The following is a 12,019-nucleotide window of genomic DNA, read 5'->3' as shown; positions in this document are numbered from 1 at the left end:
CCCAACCCTAACCCTAACCCCTAACCCTAACCCTAACCCTAACCCTAACCCTAACCCTAACCCTAACCCTAACCCTAACCCTAACCCTCCTAACCCTAACCCTAACCCTAACCCTAACCCTAACCCTAACCTAACCTCCTAACTCCTAACCCTAACCCTAACTCCTAACCTAACCCTAACCCTAACTCCTAACCCTAACCTAACCCTAACCCTAAACTCCCTAACCCTAACCCTAACCCTAACCCTAACCCTAACCCTAACCCTAACCTAACCCTAACCCTAACCCTAACCCTAACCCTAACCCTAACCCCTAACCCCTAACCCTAACCCCTAACCCTAACCCCTAACCCTAACCCTAACCCTAACCCTAACCCTAACCCTAACCCTAACCCTAACCCTAACCCTAACCCTAACCCTAACCCTAACCCTAACCCTAACCCTAACCCTAACCCTAACCCTAACCCTAACCCTAACCCCTAACCCCTAACCCTAACCCTAACCCTAACCCTAACCCTAACCCTAACCCTAACCCTAACCCTAACCCTAACCCTAACCCTAACCCTAACCCTAACCCTAACCCTAACCCTAACCCTAACCCTAACCCTAACCCTAACCCTAACCCTAACCCTAACCCTAACCCTAACCCTAACCCTAACCCTAACCCTAACCCTAACCCCAACCCTAACCCTAACCCTAACCCTAACCCTAACCCTAACCCTAACCCTAACCCTAACCCTAACCCTAACCCTAACCCTAACCCTAACCCTAACCCTAACCCTAACCCTAACCCTAACCCTAACCCTAACCTAACCCTAACCCTAACCCTAACCCTAACCCTAACCCTAACCCTAACCCTAACCCTAACCCTAACCCTAACCCTAACCCTAACCCTAACCCTAACCCTAACCCTAACCCTAACCCTAACCCTAACCTAACCCTAACCTAACCTAACCCTAACCCTAACCCTAACCCTAACCCTAACCCTAACCCTAACCTAACCCTAACCCTAACCCTAACCCTAACCCTAACCCTAACCCTAACCCTAACCTAACCCTAACCCTAACCTAACCCTAACCCTAACCCTAACCCTAACCTAACCCTAACCCTAACCCTAACCCTAACCCTAACCCCTAACCCTAACCCTAACCCTAACCTAACCCTAACCCTAACCCTAACCCTAACCCTAACCCTAACCCTAACCCTAACCCTAACCTAACCCTAACCCTAACCCTAACCCTAACCCTAACCCTAACCCTAACCCTAACCCTAACCCTAACCCTAACCTAACCCTAACCCTAACCCTAACCCTAACCCTAACCCTAACCCTAACCTAACCCTAACCCTAACCCTAACCCTAACCCTAACCCTAACCCTAACCCTAACCCTAACCCTAACCCTAACCCTAACCCTAACCCTAACCTAACCCTAACCCTAACCCTAACCCTAACCCTAACCCTAACCCTAACCCTAACCCTAACCCTAACCCTAACCCTAACCCTAACCCTAACCCTAACCCCTAACCCTAACCCTAACCCTAACCCTAACCCTAACCCTAACCCTAACCCTAACCTAACCCTAACCCTAACCCTAACCCTAACCCTAACCCTAACCCTAACCCTAACCCTAACCCTAACCCTAACCCTAACCCTAACCCTAACCCTAACCCTAACCCTAACCCTAACCCTAACCCTAACCCTAACCCTAACCCTAACCCTAACCCTAACCCTAACCCTAACCCTAACCCTAACCCTAACCCTAACCCTAACCCTAACCCTAACCCTAACCCTAACCCTAACCCTAACCCTAACCCTAACCCTAACCCTAACCCTAACCCTAACCCTAACCCTAACCCTAACCCTAACCCTAACCCTAACCCTAACCCTAACCCTAACCCTAACCCTAACCCTAACCCTAACCCTAACCCTAACCCTAACCCTAACCCTAACCCTAACCCTAACCCTAACCCTAACCCTAACCCCTAACCTAACCCTAACCCTAACCCTAACCCTAACCCTAACCCTAACCCTAACCCTAACCCTAACCCTAACCTAACCCTAACCCTAACCCTAACCCTAACCCTAACCCTAACCCTAACCCTAACCCTAACCTAACCCTAACCCTAACCCTAACCCTAACCCTAACCCTAACCCTAACCCTAACCTAACCCTAACCCTAACCCTAACCCTAACCCTAACCTAACCCTAACCCTAACCCTAACCCTAACCCTAACCCTAACCCTAACCCTAACCCTAACCCTAACCTAACCCTAACCCTAACCCTAACCCTAACCCTAACCCTAACCCTAACCCTAACCCTAACCCTAACCCTAACCCTAACCCTAACCCTAACCCTAACCCTAACCCTAACCCTAACCCTAACCCTAACCCTAACCCTAACCCTAACCCTAACCCTAACCCTAACCCTAACCTAACCCTAACCCTAACCCTAACCCTAACCCTAACCCTAACCCTAACCCTAACCCTAACCCTAACCCTAACCCTAACCTAACCCTAACCCTAACCCTAACCCTAACCCTAACCTAACCCTAACCCTAACCCTAACCTAACCTAACCCTAACCCTAACCCTAACCCTAACCCTAACCTAACCCTAACCCTAACCCTAACCCTAACCCTAACCCTAACCCTAACCCTAACCCTAACCCTAACCCTAACCCTAACCCTAACCTAACCCTAACCCTAACCCTAACCCTAACCCTAACCCTAACCTAACCCTAACCTAACCCTAACCCTAACCTAACCCTAACCCTAACCCTAACCCTAACCCTAACCCTAACCCTAACCCTAACCTAACCCTAACCTAACCTAGTTGGAATGATGACATTATTTTCGTAAATTTCTATCATCAAATTTTGAACAAGCTGAAAAAGGAAAGAGATGGAAAGCGCAATTCAACGGATACGTGTAGATACTTGTTTCATAGAGCTCTCTCTCAATACTCAGAAGAAGAGCCAGTTTTGGAGGAGAAAGCGAAATTAAAATATCTTCCACTATTGGAGAAGAGTAAATCAAGTTCACACTTTCAAATAAAATCTAATATGAGGAGTGAAATCGCGAGGAAAGATTTGTTGTTTATTCTGAAATTGGATCAGTCAAAATTGAATGAGATGGTTGAGATGTTTTGGAGTTTTATGAAAGAGAGGAATATTGTCGAGAAAGAAGTGAAAACAAGAAATATTCAACTAAAAAATGAAAGTGAGACGAAAATGAAATTTGAGAAAAGAGAAAAAGATAAAAACGGAAAAAGAAAAAGAAGAATATGGACAAAAGAAGAAGATGATATTTTGAAAGAACACAAAAATAAGGGAGAAAAGTGGATTGAAATAAGCAAATTTCTTGAAAATAGAACTGCAGGAGATTGTTATGACAGATGGAGAAACATTAAGAATAAAGAAAAAAAGAAAATTTGTCTTAATATTTCCTTTTTTTCTTTGTTTTATTATTTCTTTTTTGTTTTTTTATTAATTTATTCTTTCTTTTCATTATCCAAACATTTTGTTTCTTATTTTGAATTCAAACTTTAATCATTCAAATGAAACAAACAAATAATTCAAAGATAAATTTTAACAAATATTGATGAATTTTCTATTTTAATTTTCTGAGTTTCTCAAAAATAAGTTTATTGACTTGTTCTTCTCAATCAAGTATTATATGTTCATTTTATTATTATATTTAAAAAGTTATATTGTTTATTGTTTATTCATTTAAAAAATGGGAAAGTTTTTTTTTGAAAAGTCAAAATTTTTCTACATGTTGAATTTATGAGTCAAATCATTTTTTTATCATTTTTGTAAATACATGTATCAAATTACTACACGATGCAAATAATATAATGTGAATTTTTTGTTTTTCATAAAAATTCAAATTTCGAAAAATATCTTGGACATATGTCGAAAAATGATTCTTATTGTTTTTTGTTTTTGTTTTCCATTTAAAACATATTTTATTTTTCAAAAATAATTTCTCATACACATATTTGATTAATGAGCTTTTTTTGAATAATTGAAATGTTTTATTCTATTTATTTCAACAGATTTATGGAACAATTCGTTTTTATCTTTGAGTTTATTATAAAATGAACAATCAAATGTGATAGTCATACAGATGACTCATGATTTAACATAACATTGATTAATTTTTCGATCAATTTTGTTGAAAATATTGCTTTTCATGCACCGAACATGATGTTTTTTACATCATCTTTCATTAAATATTTTTAAATATCAGAAAAAATAGGTTACGGATTTATTATAACCGACATTTTATAAAATAAATCTCGTTTATGACTACCGGTCTGCGCTAACCCTAACCCTAATAACATTCCCAACAGCCATATTTTTAGATCAAACCGTATCTCTCCTTAATCAAATAAGTAAAATAATAATAAAAGCAGCGGTATTTCAAGGTCGAAAAAGAAAAGAAAAGAAACAACAAGCTTTCAACATTGAGTTGCCCCAACATCAAAAACCCATCATCCCTTCTCCCGTTAACTCTTTAATCTCCCGCTTATTCTACATCTCCTAAATCATTTCACAGATTCTGACTAGAGTCAAGCTCAACAGGGTCTTCTTTCCCCGCTGATTTTTCCAAGCCCGTTCCCTTGGCTGTGGGTTCGCTAGATAGTAGATAGGGACAGTGGGAATCTCGTTAATCCATTCATGCGCGTCGGAAATTAACCGACGAGGCATTTGGCTACCTTAAGCATTTTAATCAACAACAAATGATTGATTTTACTCATTCCTTTGTTGCCCAATGTTGCTTCGCTCTGTGGGAGCTATTCAAAACATTGCACACTTTAACCATCGTGTGGAATGGCACGTCCCTTAAGCCTCCTTTGATCATCAAAGAGAGACCCACACCTTACCGTGCTCTACGACGATCTTAACAAATTCACACTTGTCAGATTCGCCACGGGATTAACTTATATATAATAACAAAAGATAACTCTTCCATTATTATATTTGGAAGCCTTCCCCGTACCAGGTTGTGTCGCCGCTGATAAAATACCCACAGCTTAATTTATTTAGCTTATCAGTCGACTAGTGAGTCAAAATACCCTTCTTCCATTGAAAGATATCTCACTTTTGCCTCCCTTTTATATATTATTAGTTGAGAGTCATAGTTACTCCCGCCGTTTACCCGCGCTTGATTGAATTTCTTCACTTTGACATTCAGAGCACTGGGCAGAAATCACAATGTGTTAACACCGTTTTCCAGCCATCACATTGCTGTGTTTTAATTAAACAGTCGGATTCCCCTTGTCCGTTCCAGTTCTAAGTCGGTTGTTATTTTAAATAAAAGCCATAGCATATAATATTATCAGTCGGCATGTTCCCACCCCAACTGTAATCTAGCTATAAATATTGGGACAATCTTTCGATTAAATAAAGGATATCCAGATCAAAGAAACGGCAACTGTTATAATCAAGCAACACAAAAACTGAAACCCTTATAAAAGAATCCGAATCAGACAAAGAAAAAAGACAAGTCTCCTTCCTTTATCCAACCAGCCAATTATAAGCCATTCCAATCCCCATGTCACAAGCCATTCCGTTTTTTGTGTGTTCCGAAAACTTCAATCACAACTGACAAATCCTTCACTTCTGGTAAAGTCGAAATCTATCTTTTCATATAGCAGAACTGACCCTTCCAAAACAACTTCAACTTAGAGTTTGACCCCCAAATCAAAATCATCTCAAAGAAATCCTCTTTCCATATTACATTCAATAAACCCAACCAAAAAAGAAAAAGAAAACAAGTTGCCCCATTTTCTCCCCCCTTTTATATTACCAGAACCCAACGGCTCAACCCTTAGAGCCAATCCTTTTCCCAAGGTTACGGATCTATTTTGCCGAATTCCCTTACCTACTTTTTTCTAATTGACTAGAGGCTACTCACCTAGAAGACCTGTTGCGGTTATTAGTACGACCGAGTGTGAAAATCAAATTCTTAAAAAATAATATCAGTCCCCTGAAGTTTCATGGATCGTTAAACATGCACCAGACCAAATAATACTTGCATCCCTGTATAATGAAATACAAGACCTCAAATACAGTTAAAAAGGTACCCTCTTCCGAGGGTTTCTCTAAACTGCATTTTTATTTAGTTGAGGGGCTCTTCCGACTGGGTAACCACTTCTCCGAATAAATCGTTTTCATGGTCACCGCTATAGCAAGTAACTTATAACTTATAAATTAATTATATAGCTTCATCAGTCGTTAAGAAGAAAAGAAAACTCTTCCCGGGATGTTTACCGATGAGTTCAGGCTTCTTTGCGTTACCGCTTTTGTTCTCCACACATTTTTTAGTGTTATTCCAAAACTCTGTTACAAGTCTTGAAACCAAATTTTTCTTTATTATTTCGGTATAGGAATATTAACCTATTTCCCTTTCGATTTCTATAAATATATCACACTTAACAAAAATCTTGCGATTTGTTAAGAATATTTTTAGAAAACAAACGGTATTTAACCGATACCTTAGGATCGACTAACCCATGTCTCAATGAGATTCACATGGAACCTTTCTTCACTTCAGTCTTCAAAGTATTACCCCATTTGGGAAGGTCCTCCCATTTGAATATTTGCTACTACCACCAAGATCAGCACTATCGACCGTTCCATTTGTATTCACATACAAACTTCAAAACTTATTAAAAAAATATCCAGAACAATAGAAAAATAAATTTCCCTATCACCCCAAAATACCTTTTTATTCCTTTTTGATCGACACGCCCTCCTACATAAGCTATAACTTCCCTATCATAGCTTAGTCATGTATAAGTATCATCGCTATTACATATGCTCCAGCGCCATCCATTTTCAGGGCCAATTCATTCGGCAGGTGAGTTGTTACACACTCCTTAGCGGATACCAACTTCCATGGCCACCGTCCTGCTGTCAAAATGAATTGACACCTTTTCTGGTATCTATATGAGCATATATTTAGGCACTTTAACATGACGTTCGGTTCATCCCGCATCGCCAGTTCTGCTTACCAAAAATGGCCCACTAAGAGCTTATTATTTTTCTCAATAAATATGGGTTTTCTTTTTATTAGTTAATCAAAGTTTATCTAAAACATTTTCAAACAACTTTTTCGAGTAGTAGAAAACAAATCCTTATAAAGACTACCGGAGTCCTACGGATGTTTAGGGTTTTCTTAAAATGCAAACCAAAACAATCAGCACGTCCAGACTCCTTAAAATAGCATTCTACAAGCCTTCTTACCAGCTTCATCAATAGAACACTAAAAGATTACCTTGCCAATTTAGAGTTTGAGAATAGGTTGAAGAAATTATTTCTCCAAGACCTCTAATCATTCGCTTTACCTGACAAAACATTCTTTCATTATAAGCTCCTGCTATCCGGGGGGAAACTTCGGAGGGAACCAGCTACTAGATGGTTCGATGAGTCTTTCGCCCCTATACCCAAATTTGACGAACGAGTTGCACGTCAGTATCGCTACGAGCTTCCATCAGAGTTTCCTCTGACTTCACCCTAATTCAGGCATAGTTCACCATCTTTCGGGTCCTAGCAGATATGCTATAACTCAAACCATAAGAAAAGCAGCCTGGTTTTACCCAAAAAAACTACCTTTTAACAAAAACTTTATGGTTGGTCAATGTTGCCAGGATCTCCACCAAAAGGATTTACCCTCTCGGCGAATAACCCCTTCACATTTAAGGGCTTTCCAAATAATCCCCTTCACTTTCATTACGCATCCCTGGGTTTTATCCACCCGAATACTCGCATATCTGATAGACTCCTTGGTCCGTGTTTCAAGACGGGGCGATATAAAGCGCATCAACAAAGTCAATTCTTCTTATTTGGAATAGGAAATCGATATTAGAATCGCCATATTTAAGATCAATTAGTTCACTAATAAATAAGACAATATTACCATTTATTCTCAATTCAATATAATCAAGCCAGGCTTAACCAATTGAAACAAATCTTTTAAAAAACCAAATATGAAGAAAAAGAAAACAAGTTTCTTCTTCAACTTATCTGATTTAATTAAAAAATTTGGAATAAATTGAAAAATATCATCCCAGAACTAATATATGTAAACTCTGGTATTCTCGATATTTCCATCCCGTATCTGATATCTTTAACCAATCCATATTCTCAGATACTTATTACAAAGTATTCTATCCCTGTATCGAATCCAATAGGTAAGTCTTGCTTCAGGATTATAACAGAATAGGAAATCATCAAGTTTAATAAAAAACCTGACAATATTCAATAATGTCTATTCCCACCTTTCCTCCTATGTGGATTTCGGTTATTATCAAAACTATAGAATACCATTGACCGCATTCTTATGTTTAACATTCATCCATAAAGTTTAAGAAACCTCATGAAGAGAAGGGAAATGATGCTATCCTGAGCAAAGTGGTTCGGCTATTACACCTTTCTTTTATATCCTTATAAGCACGGGTTTATATCAGATATCAATAACAATTATAAATTACTATTCATATGTATCCCCCGACTTTACAGTTAAGCTTACAAGTCACTCAGGCCACAATACACCAACCCTCTAGTATTCCATGTCCATAAGAAAATAATTTAATTATATTAATAAAAAACATCTCTGCACTTTCTAAATTTTATATCGCTTGTCCTTTTGGCAGTTTCAAGCACTACTTTCATTCTCTTTTCAAAGTTCTTTTCATCTTTCCCTCACGGTACTTGTTCGCTATCGGTCTCTTGTCAATATTTAGCCTTGGATGAAGCTTACCACCCAATTAGGGTTGCAATCTCAAACAACCCGACTCTATGATTGTAATGTCCAACCGTGACATTTAAACCAAAAAAAGCCATGACAAGTTTGACCCTGCCACATCTTCCTTCAGTAGGAATCGAGATCTACTTTTTACTATATAAACGGGGCTATTACCCTCTCCGGCATTCCTTTCCAAAAACAAAAATAGAAATTTTGATCTCTAAATCATATTCCCGTCACTGACATTAATCTCTCAGAGTTTAACCCCCAAGAGAAATTACATCTTTAAAGTACAACTCTTATTACTTTCTATCAATTGTTAGCCAAGTCAAAAGTTGCCTTTCTTCTCAACTAACTCATAATAAGATTTTAACTTTGGGCTTTTCCTTCTTCCCTCGCAGGTACTAAAGGAATCCTCGTTAGTTTCTTTTCCTCCGCTTATTAAGATGCTTCAGTTCAGCGGGTAATCTTGCTTGATATTTCAGATTGATAATCATAATTATTAAAATATTCTTTCTCATCATTCATTTAATATTAAAATTTATATTAATATTTCAATATTATTTTAATATTAAAATTTCTATTTGAAAAAGAAATTATTATTATTAATAATAATTAAAGATTATATTTTCATAATAGAAAATTTAATCTCAAATAATATAAAACAAATCTATTTTGATTTAAATAGATTTATAATAAATTTATAACCAATTCTGAAACAAGCATGGTCCCTCAATTATAGAAATAACTGAGAAACCGCAATATGCGTTCAAAATTTTGATGACTCGTAGATTTCTGCGATTCGCATTAGCTATCGCGCTTTGCTGCGTTCTTCATCGATACAAGAGCCAAGATATCCACTGCCAAAAGTTTTTTTGATTTTTCTATTATTAAAAAAACTTTCTATTTGTAATAATATCGTTCATAATCATTATTAACCTCTTTATTATTTTTAAATTTATCAAATTGTTTTAATTGTTAAATATAAACGTTAATGATCCTTCCGCAGGTTCACCTACGGAAACCTTGTTACGACTTCTCCTTCCTCTAAATAATAAGATTTACTGTCCTTCTAATTAAATCCTAGAGAATCGAAACCCTCACAAGATCCAACAATCCAGACATTTCATCTGATCATTCAATCGGTAGGAGCGACGGGCGGTGTGTACAAAGGGCAGGGACGTAATCAGCGCAATCTGATGAATTGCACTTACTAGGTATTCCTCGTTCATGATCCAAAATTACAAAGATCAATCCCCATCACGATAAAGTTTCAAAAGATTACCCAATCCTTTCGGATAAGGGAATTGCATGTGTTAAAAAATAGCATCCCCCTTTCAAAGCCCCATAAAGAAGCCCTGAAACAAAAAACACTATTTTTTTTATTTAACACACCCAAAAACAACTTGTTGACTTTATCAGTGTAGCGCGCGTGCGGCCCAGAACATCTAAGGGCATCACAGACCTGTTATTGCCTCATGCTTCCCCCATGTGCAACCATGGTAGTCCCTCTAAGTAGGTTCGAATATAGATCCAGAGCCCCTTTAGCCTTCCACCACAACCCCGTGAAGAGCCATGATGAAATTGATAACTAAAAGAGAATTACAATCCATATCGAAATATTTTAATGATAATTTCAATAACTCACTTCCAAAACAAACTTCTTCCAAACAGCCGAAACTGCTCAAAACAAATCCATCCTGAAAGCTTAATGAGCTATCTCAAAATATATATTTCAATATTAACCATTAAAAGATCTCAGACAACTTCCCGACTTTCTCAGCAATCCTCCCGAGAGAGAACGGCTGAGAAAAAAATCGCAAAGCCACCTTACAGACACTTTTCAAAATTATCACCCTATTTAGCAGGTTGAGGTCTCGTTCGTTATCGGAATTAACCAGACAAATCACTCCACCAACTAAGAACGACCATGCACCACCACCCACGGAATCAAGAAAGAACTATCAATCTGTCAATCCTTCCCGTGTCTGGACCTGGTAAGTTTCCCCGTGTTGAGTCAAATTAAGCCGCAGGCTCCACACCTGGTGGTGCCCTTCCGTCAATTTCTTTAAGTTTCAGACTTGCGACCATACTCCCCCCAGAACCCAGAGACTTAATCGATTTCTCTAAAGGTGCTGATGGGGCTTAAAAACAAAAAAACAAACGACAATAACAAAAGTTACCTCTTTCATTTTTTTGTTATAATTTTAAAAGCAAACTCACTTCACTATTTCTAGTGATAAATTCCACCTATCCCGAAAGATAGAAATTGGAAAAGCGAATTAAAAAAATAAATTCCCTCCAATCCCTAGTTGGCATCGTTTATAGTTAAGACTAGAGCGGTTTCTGATCGCCTTCGATCCCCTAACTTTCGTTCTTGATTAATGAAAACATCCTTGGTAAATGCTTTCGCACTTGTTTGTCTTGCATAAATCCAAGAATTCCACCTCTGACTATGCAATACAGATACCCCCAACTGTCCCTCTTAATCATTACACCTGTTTCAAAAACCAATAAAACTCAAATCGATAAACAACAAGAAAAAAGAACAAGTTCAATCTTCTTATTGTTTAACACTCGAATGTGTTTGATAACAAAAACAAAATAAGTTTCCTTATTTTTTTTCATTATCAAATTTAAAACACATCAGGTGTCTTATTTTATTATTCCATGCTAATGTGTTCAGTAGCGAATTTCTTTCATTACAAAAAAAACGCCTGCTTTGAACACTCCATTTTCTTCAAAGTAAACTCTCCGAAATTTTCCTCTTCTTTGACAAAGAGAAACGATTAATATAAATCAACATTTAAGTGATATATTAATAATTTCGAAAACATTTACCCCTTTTTTGAAAAAGCCCAAAGACTTCTCCAAAAAGGGATTCGAGGTTATTCAAATTCAAGGCAAGCATAAGATACTTGAAAGATATTGAGTCAATCAAACAACAAGAAATAAATCTTGATGCAAGATTAAAAACAATACCATGATTTTCAAATATCCCCTCATTAATACCCTCCAATCACTTCACTTCCAAATTAAATCAACCCGAAAGCTAACTTAAAAAGAAAAATGAAGCAGGACTAAGTATAGAGAAACATCTCGCCCCCTCGAACAATTAAAAACTCCAAAATCCAACTACGAGCTTTTTAACTGCAGCAATTTTAGTATACACTATTAGAGCTGGAATTACCGCGGCTGCTGGCACCAGACTTGCCCTCTAATTGTTTCTCTTTCAAGCATTTACATTGAAACCATTCCAATAGCAGAATAC

The 12,019-nt window shown here is 37.8% G+C and overlaps 1 protein-coding gene across 1 annotated transcript; it reads right to left on the bottom strand.

The window, feature by feature from the left end:
• Nucleotides 1-476: 476 nt before the first annotated feature.
• On the bottom strand, nt 477-2,864 carry MONOS_17844 (uncharacterized protein; the record flags this gene model as incomplete). The annotated part of the gene is made up of 5 exons (XM_067870804.1): nt 477-753; nt 807-931; nt 1,425-2,048; nt 2,266-2,404; nt 2,824-2,864. The coding sequence occupies 5 exons, from the start codon at nt 2,862-2,864 to the stop codon at nt 477-479; spliced, it is 1,206 nt and encodes a 401-aa protein (XP_067724521.1).
• Between the last annotated feature and the right edge of the window lie 9,155 nt (nt 2,865-12,019).

The sequence above is a fragment of the Monocercomonoides exilis genome (assembly GCF_001643675.1).
Source record: "Monocercomonoides exilis strain PA203 chromosome Unknown scaffold33-1116896, whole genome shotgun sequence".
In the NCBI taxonomy this organism is placed as follows: domain Eukaryota; phylum Preaxostyla; order Oxymonadida; family Polymastigidae; genus Monocercomonoides; species Monocercomonoides exilis.
The sequence above is the reverse complement of the archived record's forward strand: the minus strand, read 5'-3'. Positions and strand labels throughout refer to the sequence as shown.